This window comes from Typha angustifolia, chromosome 4 (genome assembly GCF_048772165.1).
Source record: "Typha angustifolia cultivar Huaian chromosome 4, ASM4877216v1, whole genome shotgun sequence".
Classification (NCBI taxonomy): domain Eukaryota; kingdom Viridiplantae; phylum Streptophyta; class Magnoliopsida; order Poales; family Typhaceae; genus Typha; species Typha angustifolia.
In genome coordinates this window covers 2,576,975-2,594,721 of record NC_133242.1, presented here as the reverse complement: position 1 = coordinate 2,594,721, position 17,747 = coordinate 2,576,975, and the positions used below count along the sequence as shown (strand labels likewise).

The window sequence follows — 17,747 nt, the reverse complement described above, 5'->3', positions numbered from 1 at the left end:
AGTGGCTCCATATTTTCCTTGTAGCTTAATTTTATTTTACAGTAATTAGTAGGGTAAAATTAAGTGCAAGTCTTGGTTAAGATTAGTTAGTGTAGCAATTGGCCGGGTCTTGATCCAAAAGGTGGTTGGTATCAGATCACAACGACGCAGACATCATGACATGTACAAAATTGCATATCACGTGTTTGTAAAATTGTTTAGACTCAGAATGCAAGCGGCAGCTCTTAGCAGAAGAAGACTCAAACAGAGAAAAGCATTTATCCCAAATCTTTCACGTCGACAAGCGGCGGAGAGCCGCTGCTTCGGCTCGTTCCCGACGGCGGCAATAGTGACAGCTGAGTTTGGTCCTCTAGCCATGCAAGGACACGACTGTTACTTGCACCTGCAGATATTGTGCTATTATGAGTAGATAACAATCCATCGTTGAAGTCGGACGACCAGGGTCACTCTAGCCACACCGACTTCAGACCACAAAGACGCATACAAACCTGCTTGTGGAATTGCCTATGAAAGCAAATATTTTATGAGGCCAGGGAGAGAGGGATACCATTTTGCAATTGCTGATGATCCTCTTGGATTTGCGCGTTCGTGGCAACTGCATACTCGTCATTGGATGATCAAATACGTACATAAGCAAGGCTTCTTAAAGATGGGAGAGAGAGAGAGAGACGTACGTACCACTTTGGTTAACTGGAGGAGGCAAACTGCGGCCTAGAATTCGTGGGGGAGGAGGGCCCAAGGCAACTACATCCTCGATCGTTAGTGCATGATTATATATATCAAATAAGAACATAAGCGATTACATGGCTTCCTAAGGAGTCTAGAGAGAAAGATATACCAAACTGGACAACTTGAGGAGGCAAATTGTAGCCTGGAACATGGGGAGGAATGCCGAAGGGATGAAACATATCTAATGCATGCTGCTGTCGTTGAAGTAGGCCTGCATATATGGGAGGTCATCTTTTGCATCTATAAAGCATTTAATCTTTATATAGTATCCTATAAGCGTCAAAAAGAAAGTAACCATGGGGACATCCACGTAACAAAAAATAAAGACTATATATTTTAAAGAGTTACACATGCAAATAAGAAATTTTGGAGGGTTAGATAGGCAAAGAGAAGCTATATATATTGATATGATTCTAGAGAGAGGTGTACAATATTGTTGGCCGACATTATGAGATGGATCGAGCTGCAATGGAATTACTCCCTGCATCACTATTTCCATCTGCAATCAAATACAAAATTAATACATAACAACCATGGGATGCAAATATAAACAAACAAACAACAAAAAGTAGAAGGCTAGTGGGAAATGACCCAGGGAATCCGTTCGTCGTTCGACGTCAAAATAGCTGCATGCATGCATGAATGAAACCAGAGCAGATATAATTATTTGGGTTTCTTTTAACATAACTTAGCTAGTTCAAAGTTCAAAATGGATCCTTACAAATCCTTGTTATAAAGTCGAATTGCCGCAGGATCCCGAATAAGAAAACGAGGTAAGGAATGCCTGAGTGAAGCCAGATCTAGTAATTAAACTCCTTTTATAGCTATTAGTTTGATCTTAGAGAGACACAGAGTAATATGTTATACTATCTCCATATGCAACAAGCTGTAGAATCTTCCCGCGCTCCAGGGCACACTGCAATTTAATGAACAGCAAAGAAGAGCAGATCTGATTAGTAATTGGAAAAAGAAAAGGAGAAGGAATTGACAGGGAGATATATATATGCATATATATATATATATATGAATACACAGGCATCTTGAAATGAATTGATGAAAGGATCGACGACTATCAAAAAATTCGGCGCCATATTGAGCGGTATTTCTGGGGTCATGACCCTTGACATCAATATCATGATCTGAAAATAAAGGTATTAATTAGATGCCAGGCGTTAATGAAACACGAGGAAATCATGTACTTAATTCTTTACAGTACCTTGGGGATTGCATTCTGGCCAAAAAAATTAAGGCTCAAATCAACCCCTGCATGATTGATTGGTTTACAGTTCGTGCATGTAAACTAACATGGACAAATTTAACGTAAATGAGGGTGTCAATTGAAAAGTTTCTTACGAATCTTGCGTGCAATTTGGGACCTCTGGAGCTGCTCTGCCAAATCGATCACCAGAGTAACACCTACAGGTTTGTGTAGACAGAAAAACTATAGAAATGTATAAAAATAAACCAAGATCTTGGGCCATTTCAAGAAATTAAAGATAAGTAAGAGGAGGAGGAGGAGGTTAAGAGAGCAATACAATCGCCGTAGGATACGATGAGTAGATTATCGAGACGTAGTAAGATAACCTGCGAACAAACAATGACAAAAGAGAAGTGTTGAGACGAATCGAATTAATCCAACCAAGAAAAGAAGAAGTAATGCTCCTAAAATTCAGAAGGCTAGAAGGCCAATGATACCCTAATATTGTCGAATATCTCTTGAAGTTGGTTCGCCGTGCAGTGATAGATAGTATACTCGTAAATCTTTTGTTGCGCTGCCATCTCTCTCTCTTTCTCTCTCTCTTTCTCTAATTGAAGAAGAAGAAGAAGAAGAAGAAGAAGAAGAAGAAGAAGAAGGAAGAAGAAGACTGTTGGACGTAGGCGGTTATTTCCGTTGGAGGCGGTTATAGCAGTACTTAGTGGCCTTTAAATAGGAGCAACTCAGAGGGGTACCTCAGAATATGTACCCCATAATTTGTGGATGAACATATATCCTACGTGCCAAGATTAAGAACGAAATATGCGTGGGAAAAGATGGTTAGTATTAATCACGCCATATATTCCCTTGTAGCTTAATTATTTATTTTACAGTAGGGTAAAAGTGAAAATATTGGCTAAGATTAGTTAGTGTAGTAATTATCTGGGTTTGATCCAATAACTACAGCCCCATTAACATGAGATCACAAAGACGCAGACATCATGACATGCACAAAATCGCATATCACATGTTTGTATAGTTGTCTAAACTAGAGAACAAATGTACCAATATCTCCAGAATACAAGCATGATCGTCTTTTACAAGCAGCAGTCCTCTTAGCAGAAGAAGCAAACAGTTATCTCAAATCCTTCATGTCGACAAGCGGCGGCGCGCTGATGCTTCCACTTGTTGCGGCAGCGGCAAGAATGGCAGCTGAGCAACTTGGCCAACCTCTGGCCATGCATCAATACGGCCGTTGCGAGGAACTGCAGAGGAACACAATAGCTTTGTTGTTATTATGAGTCTAGAGAGATAGAGGAGAGAGAGGAGAGAGAGACGTATGCCAATCGCTGAGCAGCTACGAGGCCAAGCTGGCCATTGAGGTGCTGCAAAAACTCTCATGTTTGGCTCCGGTTCATCGGATGTTTGTATCCCTTGCATCACTACGACCATCTGCAAAAACGCTCAAGTAGTACTGCTCGTTAGATGACGAAGTTTTGGAGGGTAAAATCTAGGAAGTTGAAGAAAAGACAACGGACCCGGGTGTGCCCGCGTGGCTCATTACTGGAGGTGGAGATAGCTGCATGGGCATATAGCGTTCTCACCATTAATTCATACATATTCTTCTAAATTCCATAACATGAGAAATTCTTATAAACTGTTGCGTATTGCTTACAAATCTTTCTTCCGACGTTCAGATCTTGCAGAGACGTGGCTATGCCGATGAGATTTAGAATGACTGGATAATGTATAAAATTAAGTAGTGCTTTAAAATGAAACAATTTATTGAAGTAATTAAATTATTTAATACCAGAGTCACAAGCAACAAGCATTACACGTTTCGCTGGAATCAGAGCAAGCTGCAGATTAATTAACAAATATAGAATTAGACCAAATTAATTAATACTAATGGCTAGTTTGGATAAGAAAAGAAAATGGAATTGGAGGGAAGAAAGAGGAGTACGTAAGCTTCATGCAAATGAGTCCCTCTTTCAACAAAGATTACTCGATCCATCGTTTTCTTCTCGGCTATTAATGGTTGAGGCTCTTCCCTTGTACTCATCCGTATTGTGATCTGAAACAAGGGATCAAAATGTAAGACCGCAGGGTTCCTGGAAGAGAAGAAGAAGAAGAAGAAGAAGAAAAATTTTGTACAAGGATGAGGTTTTAGACCTGGGGGAAGTCTCTCCAAAAACCTACATTTACATCTGCTTAAGGTGCAAGAATTGGATTAAAATTGAGAAACTAAGGCAAAAGCAAATCAAAAAATTAAAAGAAAAAAGAGCTTACTGATCTTTCGAGCTACATTGTTCCTCTGTAGATGCTCTGCCACTCTGATGACCGTAATTGCAACTGGAGATATGTACAGAAAGAACAAGAATGATGCCAAATAAGCAAAAAGAACCACCCAGATCAAATATCTCAGCAATGATGAGATAAAATGAGAGGCAGCGCATACGAATGTCAGTTCCTATGAGTGTTACATTCCGGTGAGCCTCTATCAATTCCTGGGAACCATTAACAAGATCAAGAAGAGCCAATCAAGAAGAAGAAGAAGAGATCAAAGATAATGGAAAGATAACTGAGAAGATTGCAAGGTTGGTGTGATCGATACCCTGGTGGAAGCGTACCACTGTTGAAAACTCCGTATTCCTCTAAGGACCAGTATGTGACTTTCCTCCATTCTCTCTCTCCCTGTCTCTCTAAGAAGAAGAAGAAGAAGAAGAAGAAGAAGAAGAGACTGCTCTCAGGGGAATTCTTGGACAAAGGCGGTTAAATTCGTTGGAGGCGGATATGAATTATGATCTCTGGAAGAGTTAAGTGGCAGTACTTAATAGGATTGATGAAGAGTGTTTCTCCCCATAATTTACCCCATGATCTGTTGATTACTGGACCACCAGTATAGAAATGATGGTCGGTGGTGATCCGTCCACGTCATCAGAATATACTTTTGAGGCCCAAAACCAGCATAGCCCGCCTTGGGCCCAATCACATAGGCCCAACAAGGTTTAGCTACGTAGGAAAAGCGTTAAATGACCATCTTACCCCTAACCTTTATTGAAAATGAGCCTGAATACAATTATCCCTTTAATTTAAATCCAACTCGAGGCTTCATATAAGTAAATGATACTAAGGCTGCAGTTGCAAAAAAATTGGGTCATATACTCATACGCATCGGATTATTATTATTATCCTGACGTTGTTTCACATCAGTATGTCATCAAATAATATCATACTAAATAAATCCGCAAGCAAAATATAACGCAATCTGAGTCATATCACTGGATGATTGCAACTGCTTACTTACCTAATGTTCCATCGAAAAGGATAAGCACCAGCATCGCTTAATAGGAATAAGACAACTCCAGGATAAATTACTCAAACTAATACAAAATATTAATGCACATCACAACCAAGCATGTTAGTTTCCATGATCACTTTGAATCTTTTACTCTCAAACTTGTCGACCAAAATAATCTCTCATTCCAATCCATGAGTTATGATGAGTAGGGCCAAGTACGGCCCTTGATCCAAAAGAGGAGCGATGTCGAATATGCCATTGTTTGTGTGAGCTGTTGATGCCTCGACTCACTACCATCCACTATTATTGGGGATGGTGGGTGAGTGGTGTGTTTTCCAACTCAGGGAGATGATATTTCTAAACCTAATAAGGTGTGTATGCATAATGCATTCACGAATTTTAATTTTTAACAACCAAAATTCACTAATTATTTTTAATATTTATCATTAGAATAATTTAGTCCTAATATGATTTTTAGAATTATTTAAACTATAAATTTATTATTAAATGTTTAAAGCAAATCTTAAATAAACTGATAGTTTGGTTAGGTGACCCATTAGTGTCCAGTAATCCAGTGACTCCACCCCTAACGGGGCCATCCTCTAGTTTTAATTAATATAGTGTGGAGTATTTAATATATATCTTTCAAATTTTATCTTATTTATAACTATATATTAAGATGTAGCGTTCTTTTCACACTATTGCTACCTAAAAGTTATAAAGGTATCACAACCATATATAGTACAATTCGTTTTTGAATTTTGACATAGATATTGCTAATAAATAGTTATTAAAGTTAATAAATATATATAAATAACTAAAACAAAAGAATTTTTTCTTGGATTATGATATCCGATAATATTAGAAATCTTTTTAGTCGTTTTAAGAAGTTTGCACAAGGTAAAATCATTTTTTCTTAATCTAAATTTACTTTTGATTATAATTAGTTACATTTAACTTACTGAATAGCTTAATGATTCTTTTATGATAATTATAATATTTAAATAATATAGTAATAAGCATGATATTTAAAATGTTTTTAGATGCAATCCTTTTTCTATCATCGAAGATTAGATATGAGCTGGATAAATGATCGATCATCTCTAGATATAGAGGCACTTAAGTCTTCCTAAAATTTTTAGTTAATATAGTAAGCTGTATAGTCTAGGTTTCAAGCCATATGCGTCGCCGAAAAATTATTTCGAACCAAGTGCTGCTGAAAACTACTCCAAGTTGGTATGTTGTTGAGCTGCTACTCTAAATTAACCACACTGCTAAGCCATCAATCGAGTCAAACCGTTAAGCCAAGCCACCGAATAATCAAATAATTTCTTCATAATATTATTTAGGGTTAGAGTTGCCATGACCAAGATGGTCACGGGAAAGATACCTATCAACTCTACTCGAAAAGAATCTTTCGATTCCATTGGAAGTCTAAATTTCCAATCTTTTTTATTAAGAGAAATTTACTAATTTTAATATTATCAAAATTGAGAGGACTGGATTAGATTGATCTATGTCATGGTAGTATCGTAATTATTCAAAGAGACGGGTGCATTTACGAGGGGGGAAATGAAAGAAAAAAAAAACAGCTCATTCCAGATCCCATTTCACATGTGACATGCCTCCTCTGATCCGCTCAACAAAATTTGCCAAATGGACCCTGTAGTTTTCGTAAAAGTATAAACAGTGACTAGATTTTGTTCAATTTTGTAAATTTTACAAAGTTAGGGTTGAAACAATAAACTTTCGTAATAAATGTTTCTCCCCGTGACGTCCTTTAAAAAAAACGCCTCTTCTCCCGAAACAGATCACCTCTCTCTCTCTGTGTCTCGTTTGCTTTCGCAGCTGAGGAAGTAATAGAAGCACAGGAGCAGATCTAGAGATCGAGGATTAGGTTCTGCGGCATTAGAGAACGGTCGAGATGAGGGAAATCATCAGCATCCACATTGGGCAAGCCGGGATCCAGGTGGGAAATGCGTGCTGGGAGCTCTACTGCCTCGAGCATGGCATCCACCCCGATGGCATCATGCCGAGGTATTCTCTCTCCTTATCTTGGATGTAATCTTTTTATTTATATTTTCCAGATTTTTCTTCAATTTTCTTGTTACCGCGTTCTATGATGTTGTTGTCCACTGGCTTACGTGAAACCCTAGTGATAAATCCACTGAAACTTCATTATTTTTGTTACCGCGTTCCATGACGTTCTTGGATTTGATGTGGAGTACTTACTTTATCAGATCTGCTGTTTGGATCTGTTAAAATTTTGGATCTCAATTAGTTTCAGTGTCTTTGAGTGTCTTTGAGTGAGAATAATTAAATACGATCGTTTTAGGTTTGAAGTTTGGAAAATTGAAATGGATCTATATCTTTTGCATCTTTTCAAACGGGAGAAAATAGAATGCAATTCAATTACATCTATCTCCAACCATCTTTGTTCGTTTTTAACTGAAATTATATGAATTTTTTCCACATTTGGTTTCAAAGAAGTGTCTTTTGTGCAAAGTAATCATGATTTAGCTGATGCCTTGAGCTCTTCTTTGTCCGCAGTGATACCACAGTGGGTGTGGCTCATGATGCCTTCAACACCTTCTTCAGTGAGACAAGTGCCGGTAAGCACGTGCCCAGGGCCATCTTTGTCGACTTGGAGCCCACTGTCATCGATGAAGTCCGCACCGGTACTTACCGCCAGCTCTTCCACCCAGAGCAGCTCATCTCTGGGAAAGAGGATGCCGCCAATAACTTTGCCCGAGGACACTACACAGGTGATCCACCTTTCTCTAGTTCGATTGTGATGCAATGTTGCAGCTATGCTTAATTTCTTTTCAGATTAAGTTGATTTTTGCTAATGCATTGCAGTTGGAAAGGAGATTGTGGATCTCTGCCTTGACCGGGTCCGGAAGCTAGCAGATAATTGCACTGGCTTGCAAGGCTTCCTGGTCTTCAATGCGGTCGGTGGTGGTACTGGATCTGGATTGGGTTCTTTGCTGCTGGAACGTTTGTCGGTGGATTATGGGAAGAAATCGAAGCTTGGCTTCACAATCTATCCTTCCCCACAGGTATGGATTGCTTGAATTCTGTTTTATCTGATTGAGCAATGCCTATGATAATGAATTCTCTGAGTAAAAACAATCAAATTATTCCACTCAAGGAGTTGATCTGCAATAAGTTTCAAATTATACTCTTAGAATAAATGCATAGGTGGTCCATGATGGAGCATCCACTTGTTAATAGGAGCAAGTGCGTAGGTGTTTGTTAGACATATGGGACAATGTGAAGTAGGTGGTAGATATTAGGCTTATCCTGTTGACCTTCATGAATTGCAGGTTTCTACGGCAGTTGTTGAACCCTACAACAGTGTCCTTTCCACCCATTCCTTGCTCGAGCACACTGATGTTGCAGTTCTTTTGGACAATGAGGCCATCTATGATATCTGCAGGAGATCCCTGGACATCGAGAGGCCTACCTATACCAATTTGAACCGCTTGATATCTCAGATTATATCCTCATTGACTACCTCTCTTAGGTTTGATGGAGCTATTAATGTCGATGTTACAGAATTCCAAACCAACCTTGTGCCATACCCCCGAATCCACTTCATGCTTTCCTCATATGCACCTGTTATCTCTGCTGAGAAAGCGTACCATGAGCAGCTTTCGGTGCCTGAAATCACTAATGCTGTATTTGATCCTGCAAGTATGATGGCTAAATGTGACCCAAGGCACGGCAAATACATGGCATGCTGTTTGATGTATCGTGGAGATGTTGTGCCCAAAGATGTTAATGCTGCTGTTGCCACTATTAAAACCAAAAGAACGGTCCAATTTGTTGACTGGTGAGCATTTGCTGATGCGATTTATTTTCTCTTGTCAATTCAATTTGTTTATGTCCAACAAGTTAGTTTACATTGAGATTGACTACTTTCTCATGTTAAGGTGTCCTACTGGTTTCAAGTGCGGGATAAACTATCAGCCACCGACCGTCGTCCCGGGAGGCGATCTAGCCAAGGTGCAGCGTGCTGTATGCATGATCAGCAACAATACTGCAGTAGCCGAGGTGTTCTCACGAATTGACCACAAATTTGACCTCATGTATGCCAAGCGGGCTTTCGTGCACTGGTACGTTGGTGAGGGAATGGAAGAAGGGGAGTTCTCTGAAGCACGAGAGGACTTAGCTGCCCTCGAGAAGGATTATGAAGAAGTGGGGGCAGAGGGTGCAGATGATGAGGTAGATGAGGGCGAAGATTACTGAGTTGTCGATGTCTGTTAGTTGTAATTGTTTGTATCTTGGCTTTGTGATATACTCTCTTTAATATCTGTCCATTGTACGGTGCTTTCTTGCTGCATTATGTTGCACTGTATTTTCTCAAGTTGCCTATGATTGTTAATATCTTCCAGACTTCCAGTTGATTTTGTCTTGATATTTTTTATCTGTATAACCTTTTATCTTTTATTTGGCATGTAGAATTGCTTGATTACCGTACTATTTAAAAAGATAGGAAAATAATGGACACAAATTAGTTGTGTTTCCTTCAACCTTGAACATGAAATTAGTTTTGTTTCCCAGTAAAGTTAATTATACTTGAAAAATCAAATTGCTTACCATCAATATTGCTCGTATCTCTGCGTACTCTGATTCTTGATTTAGTTTTAAGTCTTAGTCATTGAGTAAATATTTGGTTCATTTGCCTTTTCTGCTGAACATTTACAGAAAAAGAAGAAACAAGTACTTCTCAGGTATGAGATGCTTCCTTTCAACATCCAACTCAGAATAAAACCGACAGCTCTATAATAAAAAAAACAAATCATTTGTTTCCCTTTCTTTTTCTTCTGGAATGGGTCAGTGCTCACTCAGCTTAAGTGGATTGATTTAGATTCACATCACCAACTACCATTTGTTGCAACAGTAGGACAACTCATCTTTGTTCCTTCTATGTGGCATTACTCATCCTCTCCATTATACAACCTGTCTTCTTATCAAGACATGCATTTCTGCAGCTTGATGGTGTACTGCAACCTGAAGTATAAATCTTTGTCTAGATAGATAAAAGATAAATTTTAATTTGGCTGCTTTAGAAACCAAACCACAGTAATTTAAATTTACAAAACTAGATTGAACTTAAATTTCTGAAAGAATCCATGAGGTCATAGGAAAATACTAGTGTTTTAGTTTCCCTTTAGTACAGTGGATAAACCAAGATATTTTCATACAGGAACTGTATGTAATTGGTTTCTTCAAGCAGAAAAGATACAGAAGAATTGAGAAGGAGAAGAAACTGACAATCTAACACGTCAGGACTTGCAAGACAAGTGAGAAAGTGGAGGAAGATCCCATATCGAATCGCGGTGATCATGAACCATCTCAAAGTACTCTTGAACTCCATTAATGGCATAAAGTGATGCTGATATCTGCCTCTCCACCTTCATCCTCTCGAACTCTGAGATCTCTGGGCTGATGTTGGACAAGTTGTTACCATCAAACATCGCAAGGCGATTGAAACCAGCTTCAAATATCCAAGATTGATCGAACTGCGAAGAAGCCAACTGGAACTCTTCATCTCCGCTGTTGGCATATGGCCTAAAAACTTCATCAGCAATTGCGATGTCCTGTTTTGTGTCATCACAGGTAGTAGCAGCGATGCAATTGCTTTTGGCTGTTGTTCTACTAGAATAGCTTGCACAAGTATTGGTCATAGGAGATCGAGACCCTTTGTTCTTAAGCTTCTTATGATCAATGAGATTGCGAATTCTCGAGGTCAGGGAGGAGTCGGAGGACGCATGAGTGTCGAAGTTGGTGCGGGTGTTTGATCCTCTGAGAAGGCAAGCAGCCTCGTCGTAGGCCCGAGCCGCCGCCTCGGCGGTCTCGAATGTGCCAAGCCACACCCTGATCTTTTTCGTGGTGTCTTTGATCTCTGCCACCCATCTCCCTGAGGGCCTTTGCCTCACACCTACAAACTTGTTAGCACTACTCTTATTCCTTCCTTTGAACCTGCTAGATTTTGAAACTGCAACTTTGTAGTGCTGCTGCTGGCTCTGTTGTTCAAACTGGATTTCCATCAGTTTAAGGGGGAATTGATGGCTAAATTTTGAAGAGAGGAATCGGAGGGAGGGAAGGAGACTGGAGTTGGCTTGCTCTCATTCTCTCTTGAAGGCTTTTGGGAGTTTTATAGAGTTTGAAGATGACCGAGTTCACTGCCGGACAAAATGAAACATAATATGCTTGGGAGATTCTTCTTCCACAATGTTGGTTAGAACTTTAGTAGTATATATATGACCCTTTTCTTTTCCCCATGCGATTTGACCAAATTGCCCTTTTCTTTGACAGCGAAATTAGCTTCTATGATTCTTTTATATATAAATGTCTTTATTTGAAATTTTACGGAGGACATGCTCGGTATTGTAGAGAAACACAGGGTTAATATTGGTAAATAACCGACGATAAAGGTACAACTAACTTGAAAATTTGGAACGAGTCCTGAAGGCACGATGCTTTGCCACTTGGCAGCATTTGAGCACTCCACGATGACGGCACGGATGTTGACTAAAAGGACTCGGTTTTACTCGACCAATGCAATATATAAATAATAATAATAAAAATCCAAGAAAATGATAAATAAATCAAATTAGAAAGGGAAATTTTAACTTACTCTGTGAGCTTCAACCTTAAGGAATTCATTCAAGCACTCAATTCGCTTGTGATTTGATCTAAACTATAATTATTAGTTAATCGTAAATCATCAGTATGTTACTCCCATCATTTTGCTCTTTATTTACGACAGGAAATAGTAGTGTTAATAAAACATTATTAATTGCAGATAAAAAAATCTAACAATGGTAATTTGATTTGGACTGAGTTAAAATCAAACTAAACTATTTGACCCTTAAATTAAAGCCCCCTCAAGGTGGGAGGCATGGTCAATTAATTTGTCTAGAAGTATCTATATTAATACCATTATTAGGAGCAATGTTTGTTTAGTGATTGTTAGGAATTTATCATGCATGCCTCCTATGTTTCTTCAGCATTCCACTCTTGGTTTTGTTAGCCATGACCATATAATGAGGAAATAATTTAGAGTACCTAATGTAACCTATATTATAAATAATGACTAATGAGGTCGGCTTTAATATATGATTAATTTTCTCTAATATTAAATTTATTTCCTAGTAGTAGTAATAATAACAATAAGGAGAATTTATTAAAGATGCCATATATTTTGGCTTTCTTATCGTTTAACAACCTGTATTTTATTTTTAATGCATAAAAAACAACTTGAGTTTAATTTAACATAGCATAGCTAATATAGATATTATGGTCATTAAGTGTGCATAATTAATTTAGTGTATATGTATGAGAATTATCGGTTAAGTGAATTAAGTTAAAATATTTTTGAGACAAGAGATTGAGTAACAAATACCTATATCTATATATTCTTAGAGTGTTAGTAATAACAGTTAGGCTGAGGCCGACGGACCCAATACCCTGGAGTTATGTAACCTTATTCTGGAGGAGGCCTTTGTCCCGTCAGACGAATATGTCTGTCTAATATAGCTAGCTATTCTCAACAAAAAAAAAAATATAATACAAAATAAAAATCTAAGAGATCATAATTAATATGAAAATAAAAAAGAGGGTTTTAGAAACAATTTCTCAAATAGCAGGTCAGTTGTGAATATTTTTCCGCTATGGGCTGACGTTATTGGGCCAAGCCTCAAGGGCCCACGAAACTATTACCCAATTAAAAGCTTGATACGAATAGAATTAGAGAGGTATAACCGTAAATTTATTACATTATAAGGTCACTCCTCTAACTCTATATAAAAGTCGAAAACTGAACGAGAGCTAGGGCTTTTTATCTCTCCTTGTTTCCGAACGCCGCACCCGTTCTCGCTTCCTCAAGACCAGAAACCCTCAGGTTTTTTCTCCATAATCTTTTAGTTTAATTTTTTTTTCACTATCTTCTTCGAGTCTTCTTTCGATTTCCTCTTGCTCGTTGGTGCATAACATCATGTGATCGGTTAAATTTTTTTCTTCTTCTTCTTCTTCTTCTGTAACTGTGATCATTGAAGTCGTTGTCGCTATGATCTATTTATGTCTTGAACTAGAGATGAAGAACCTTAAAGCATCTTAAATTTGATTTCAATTAAAAGCTCTGCGGTTGCATGAGTTGGACACTACCTCCTTAGATCGAAAGGTGCCCCCACTTTTAATGGAAGTTTGTTTCTGAAATCGGTCTTTGTATTGGATGCTTGGCTGCTACCCAGGGCTGAACTAGTTTGCGTTGGTTTAAATCTCGTGCTAACTGTTCTTCGTTTACTTAGGATGATAGAGGTAGGCAATTAAAATTTAAACATATGAATACTTCGCATATTTTTATGGTACTAATATGATATTCCTATTCCTGAGTTAGTGGTATCCTTGTGTTTACTCCTTCCATGCTATTGTAATTGTTGCTTGTAAGATATATCTAGTTTTCGTATAGAGAACTCCATACATACTTCATTCGATGTTTGTCCTTGACGTTTATAGTGTTTATATACCCTTAATAATCTTGTGCTATGTATTATAAGGCTATCAGCATTGCTATTGATTTTTCATTCTATATAAAAAAAGCACCATCGGTGGTCTCGAGCTAGTTGATAATTGGAACTAGAACTAGACTAAATCATTCACGCTGTGGGACTTGAGTGGATTGCTTGCTTGATGATCAGGTGGTTTGCTCAAAAAGTTCACACATCCCTAGAGCTATGCTGAATCTTTGTAGACATCAAAGTACACAAATTGCGCTTTATCTTTCTTCATGTATGAAAATGTAATTCATTTATGCGGAGAATGTAATCTCTAGCATGGAATCTGAATTTGCCCCATGTTAGGTTTGTGCAGTGGTGCAGCATGGATTCTCAAGTTAAGCTTGCAGTTGTGGTGAAGGTGATGGGAAGAACCGGATCAAGAGGTCAGGTGACCCAGGTGAGGGTCAAGTTTTTGGATGACCAGAATCGGCTCATCATGAGGAATGTGAAGGGCCCCGTGAGGGAAGGTGATGTTCTTACCCTTCTCGAGTCTGAACGTGAAGCAAGGAGACTGCGCTAATGAGTAATGAGATATGCTGTTCTGGTTGTATTCCTAGCTTCTGTATCAGTCTTTAGAAGCCCGGGGAAAGATGTTATAATTTAATGTTTGAGGAGTTGCTAGATGCTTCTGTTACTATGAACTTCGAACAAACATGCTTTACTTCCATTTTGCTTATTAATAGAAGGCACTTGTGCCAGAGATTATTAAGTAATTATTGTCAGCACAGTGGCTATATCTGTCTTTGCATGGCTATTGACCTTCTTTGTTGTGATGGAATTTGGGCGATGTTTAGAGGTTGTATTATCTTTTATCTATCAAATTGTTAGATAGGATGAGATCTTTTTTAAGTGTGAAAGAACACAGAGTGAAGTGTTTATTTCGTTTGTTCAATCTATAGCAGGAAATGTACATTGTGTACCAAGTTCTCAATCCCTCCACTTGATCATTAGTACACCTTACACTGCTCTAAATTGCCATATTATTCTTTCAAAACTGATGTTTTTGCTAGTAATCTCCTCAAAACAGATCAAACAAAAACATATACATCTCCATCTATAAGTTTCCCATGCATTTCAAAACAAAAAAATAAAAAATAAAAATTTAAAAGAGATTCAAAACAACCTCTCGAGAAACCTCCTCACTTCTGGATTAAATTCTTCTTACTGCCATCTCTTCCTAGATTTGTATTATTTTGCCCCCTACTCCTTACCAAAGCTTTACATGACTTCATATGCGAATGTAGCTTCTCCGGCTTGAACGCTTTCCCGCATTGCCTGCGGTGGACACAAAACAAAACGCAACGTGTCGGATTTCTATGGTGCCTAGTACCGTAGTTTTCTGATCCAACCAGACTTGCACGGGATCCGGTCAGGGTAGAGAGAGAGAGAGAAAGAGACCACTTACGAGCAATGCGGCGCTCCTACCGGCCTATAAGCCGCTGCTCCACCCTTCTCTCCCGCCTTCCTCGTCCCTTTCCCGCCACTAGAACTGCTCTCCCTACATACTCTCCAAAATTAATCTTTTTTATAAGATTAACATTTTTATTGGGTTTTATTTTCCCCAAATCATTTGATTAATTTTCTCACCGGCTGCTCTCTCGCCGGTCGGTTGGCATCAGAGCTGCGTCATTGGTCTCCACGGAGCTACGGCAGGTGAGGATGCTGCGAAACACTTGCAACGTCTGACGGCTTTTCCTCGTCGCCGTAGCTGCTGCACCTTCTCGCTCCACCTCCTCCTCCTTCCTCTTATTCTTCTTCTTCTTCTTGTCTTCCTCCTCTTGCTCTTTCGAAATGTCTATCCTAAATATGGCAGTTCGTCGGGTAGACTCGCCCGGCGAATCATCGTCAGGCCGCGGTGGCGAAACCTCGTCATCCGCCTCGATTTCAACGGTCTCTGGCACCTTTCCTTCTTCTTCTTCTCTCACATAATCTTTCTGAGCCTCCTCATCTTTCGTATACCGGAGTAATAATTATCATCAGTAATGTAAAAGATTAAAAAGGTAATTGAAGACATTTTTGGGAAAAGAAAATTTGAAATGATTACGTAGAGGGCGAGGGAGCTCGCATCCTTTAAGCACGAATTCGTTATCGGAGATCGGAGTAATAAGATCGCCCTCCAATAAATCCTGCCATATATATCCACTTTTATACCTCCTGCAAGAATAAAAGCAACATTTTATCCACACATTTCATCAACACAACCAAAAACTCGGATAAATAAACCGAACCTTTTATAAGACCAAGCAAACGAATCCGGCATCTCTCTCCCCCTCAACTCCGATAGCCATCTCTTCACGTCTGCGGCCGAGAATTAATTAACTCCTCAAAAAACCAATCACCACACACGAATAACCTTACCGGATAAACCGAGAATAAGCAAAAGATATCCTCACCCCGCAGCCGAACACCCGAGCGATTAAGGTGGTGAACTCGGATAAGGTGGGGTTGCTCAACTCTTCCGTCCCGGCTAAGGAAATACACCACGTTCAACTTTCTCACCTCCCCCTTGGATAACTCCATCCTACTCCCTAGACGAAAACTTGGATAACATCAAGAAAAAAACAGGGATAAGTACGAGAATAGATGCTCGCCGGCTTTCCCGAGAATCCCACCAAAAAAGAGAGCAATGAAACACAAATTTTTCTACGTTTTATCGTTGTCGTATTAAAGTAAGAGAAGAACCTGCAGGCCTGGAGCTCTGGAATGAATATAATATTGCCGTGTTAATTTGCGTCGTTGGAATAGTTTCCTATCGAATTAATTCACTGAATTAGATAAATGAAACCAACCTCGTAGAAATGGAAGGAATAAATCGTGGGTCGAGATCTCCTCTCCCTTTTCCTTTTCCTTTTAGCTTCCTTCTAATCCTCTGTTTGATCCTTTGCTTAGTGTAATCTCCGGTGGTATTTATAGGTGTGCTTCCAGACCATGAATTAATTAACGGGCTCAGAGTTTGCTAATCCTTTCTTATCATAATGTGGTTGGTGATTAGGATGTATATGACATGATACAACAGTGATAAAAGAATAATTATTAAATCACACAAGATCGGTGATTATGATTTATTTGTATATACGTAGAAAGTTATATTCATTTCTATTTTGGGAGATCAGATCCATTTATGTGCAACATATTCTACTATTTCTAAATATGGCTAACAGACAAGGTTGTGAGGAAGATATCCAAGTACTGTATACTATGGAATTATATATATTTTTTTACCCCCTCATTTTTTGTTATATTTAATTCCACCCCTATTTTTATCCGTTATTATCTCAAAAATAACATCTTAGTAATAGTAACATTAGGCCAACAAAGACATACTTTTGTCTATCTTGAGATTATGGTCATGATAATTAGAAAAATTAATTTAAATAGGCTGAAAAAGGCGGGGAGTGAATAAAAAATATAATAAAAGGAGGCTTTTAAATATAATTTCCAAGGACAACATGTTCATTACAACAACCATGGACAAGAAACATTTTTAATTAACAAAAAACAAAACCATTTATAATTAGTGCCGCATTAGATTAAGATCTGGATAGTAATTATAATTAGACTTTGTGACAGCTACTACTATTCTAAAGTCTTAGAATATTTAAACTGGTCAGTTTTTTTTAATAATTTAGTCAATATCAGTTAGTTAAAATAACGTCAGAATGTTAAACGAGAATTATAGAGATAAAATAGGGTCACGTTATAAAATTATTAAATATGAAATAATATCTTAATTTTTATATAAGTTAGTTGAGATTGTAGCCCATAATTCTCACTGCAAACTAATTGAGATTAAGCATTCTTCCCATGAAATCAAAATACATGGTGGTTGGAATGACAGGGAGAATATTTATTGTCACATTGAATAACATAACTACTAATTCTATAAAAAGTTATATTTTATCTCATGTAATTAGTCCTAAACTCATCTCATCCCCTGTAATTTCATTTAAGCTGA

The 17,747-nt window shown here is 38.3% G+C and overlaps 4 protein-coding genes across 6 annotated transcripts; 2 read left to right on the top strand and 2 right to left on the bottom strand.

Annotated features, from left to right (window-relative positions):
• The first annotated feature begins 7,013 nt into the window (after positions 1-7,013).
• Positions 7,014-9,634, top strand: LOC140759713 (tubulin alpha-1 chain-like). The gene is made up of 5 exons (XM_073096346.1): positions 7,014-7,262; positions 7,776-7,990; positions 8,085-8,284; positions 8,552-9,060; positions 9,161-9,634. Exons 1-5 carry the CDS (start codon positions 7,150-7,152, stop codon positions 9,474-9,476), a joined length of 1,353 nt encoding a protein of 450 aa, XP_072952447.1. The 5' UTR covers positions 7,014-7,149; the 3' UTR covers positions 9,477-9,634.
• A 785-nt stretch (positions 9,635-10,419) lies between these two features.
• On the bottom strand, positions 10,420-11,347 carry LOC140759575 (ethylene-responsive transcription factor ERN1-like). Its single transcript, XM_073096173.1, has one exon. It carries the CDS (start codon positions 11,279-11,281, stop codon positions 10,517-10,519), a length of 765 nt encoding a protein of 254 aa, XP_072952274.1. The 5' UTR covers positions 11,282-11,347; the 3' UTR covers positions 10,420-10,516.
• Positions 11,348-13,022: 1,675 nt separating this feature from the next.
• Positions 13,023-14,514, top strand: LOC140758980 (small ribosomal subunit protein eS28-like). Of its 2 annotated transcripts, none has more exons than XM_073095410.1 (2): positions 13,023-13,137; positions 14,096-14,514. In XM_073095410.1, the coding sequence occupies exon 2, from the start codon at positions 14,115-14,117 to the stop codon at positions 14,310-14,312; it is 198 nt and encodes a 65-aa protein (XP_072951511.1). In that variant the 5' UTR covers positions 13,023-13,137; positions 14,096-14,114; the 3' UTR covers positions 14,313-14,514. The 2 variants fall into 2 exon arrangements, with proteins under 2 accessions (XP_072951511.1, XP_072951512.1); XM_073095411.1 differs by having other exon boundaries at positions 13,036-13,137; positions 14,106-14,514.
• Positions 14,515-14,846: 332 nt separating this feature from the next.
• Positions 14,847-16,651, bottom strand: LOC140758613 (protein SOSEKI 1). Of its 2 annotated transcripts, none has more exons than XM_073094844.1 (7): positions 16,582-16,651; positions 16,186-16,320; positions 16,021-16,090; positions 15,837-15,946; positions 15,380-15,740; positions 15,198-15,290; positions 14,847-15,067 (listed from the first exon to the last, which is right to left on the bottom strand). In XM_073094844.1, the coding sequence occupies exons 2-7, from the start codon at positions 16,310-16,312 to the stop codon at positions 14,932-14,934; spliced, it is 897 nt and encodes a 298-aa protein (XP_072950945.1). In that variant the 5' UTR covers positions 16,313-16,320; positions 16,582-16,651; the 3' UTR covers positions 14,847-14,931. The 2 variants fall into 2 exon arrangements, with proteins under 2 accessions (XP_072950945.1, XP_072950944.1); XM_073094843.1 differs by having other exon boundaries at positions 16,186-16,331; positions 16,582-16,641.
• Positions 16,652-17,747: the final 1,096 nt, after the last annotated feature.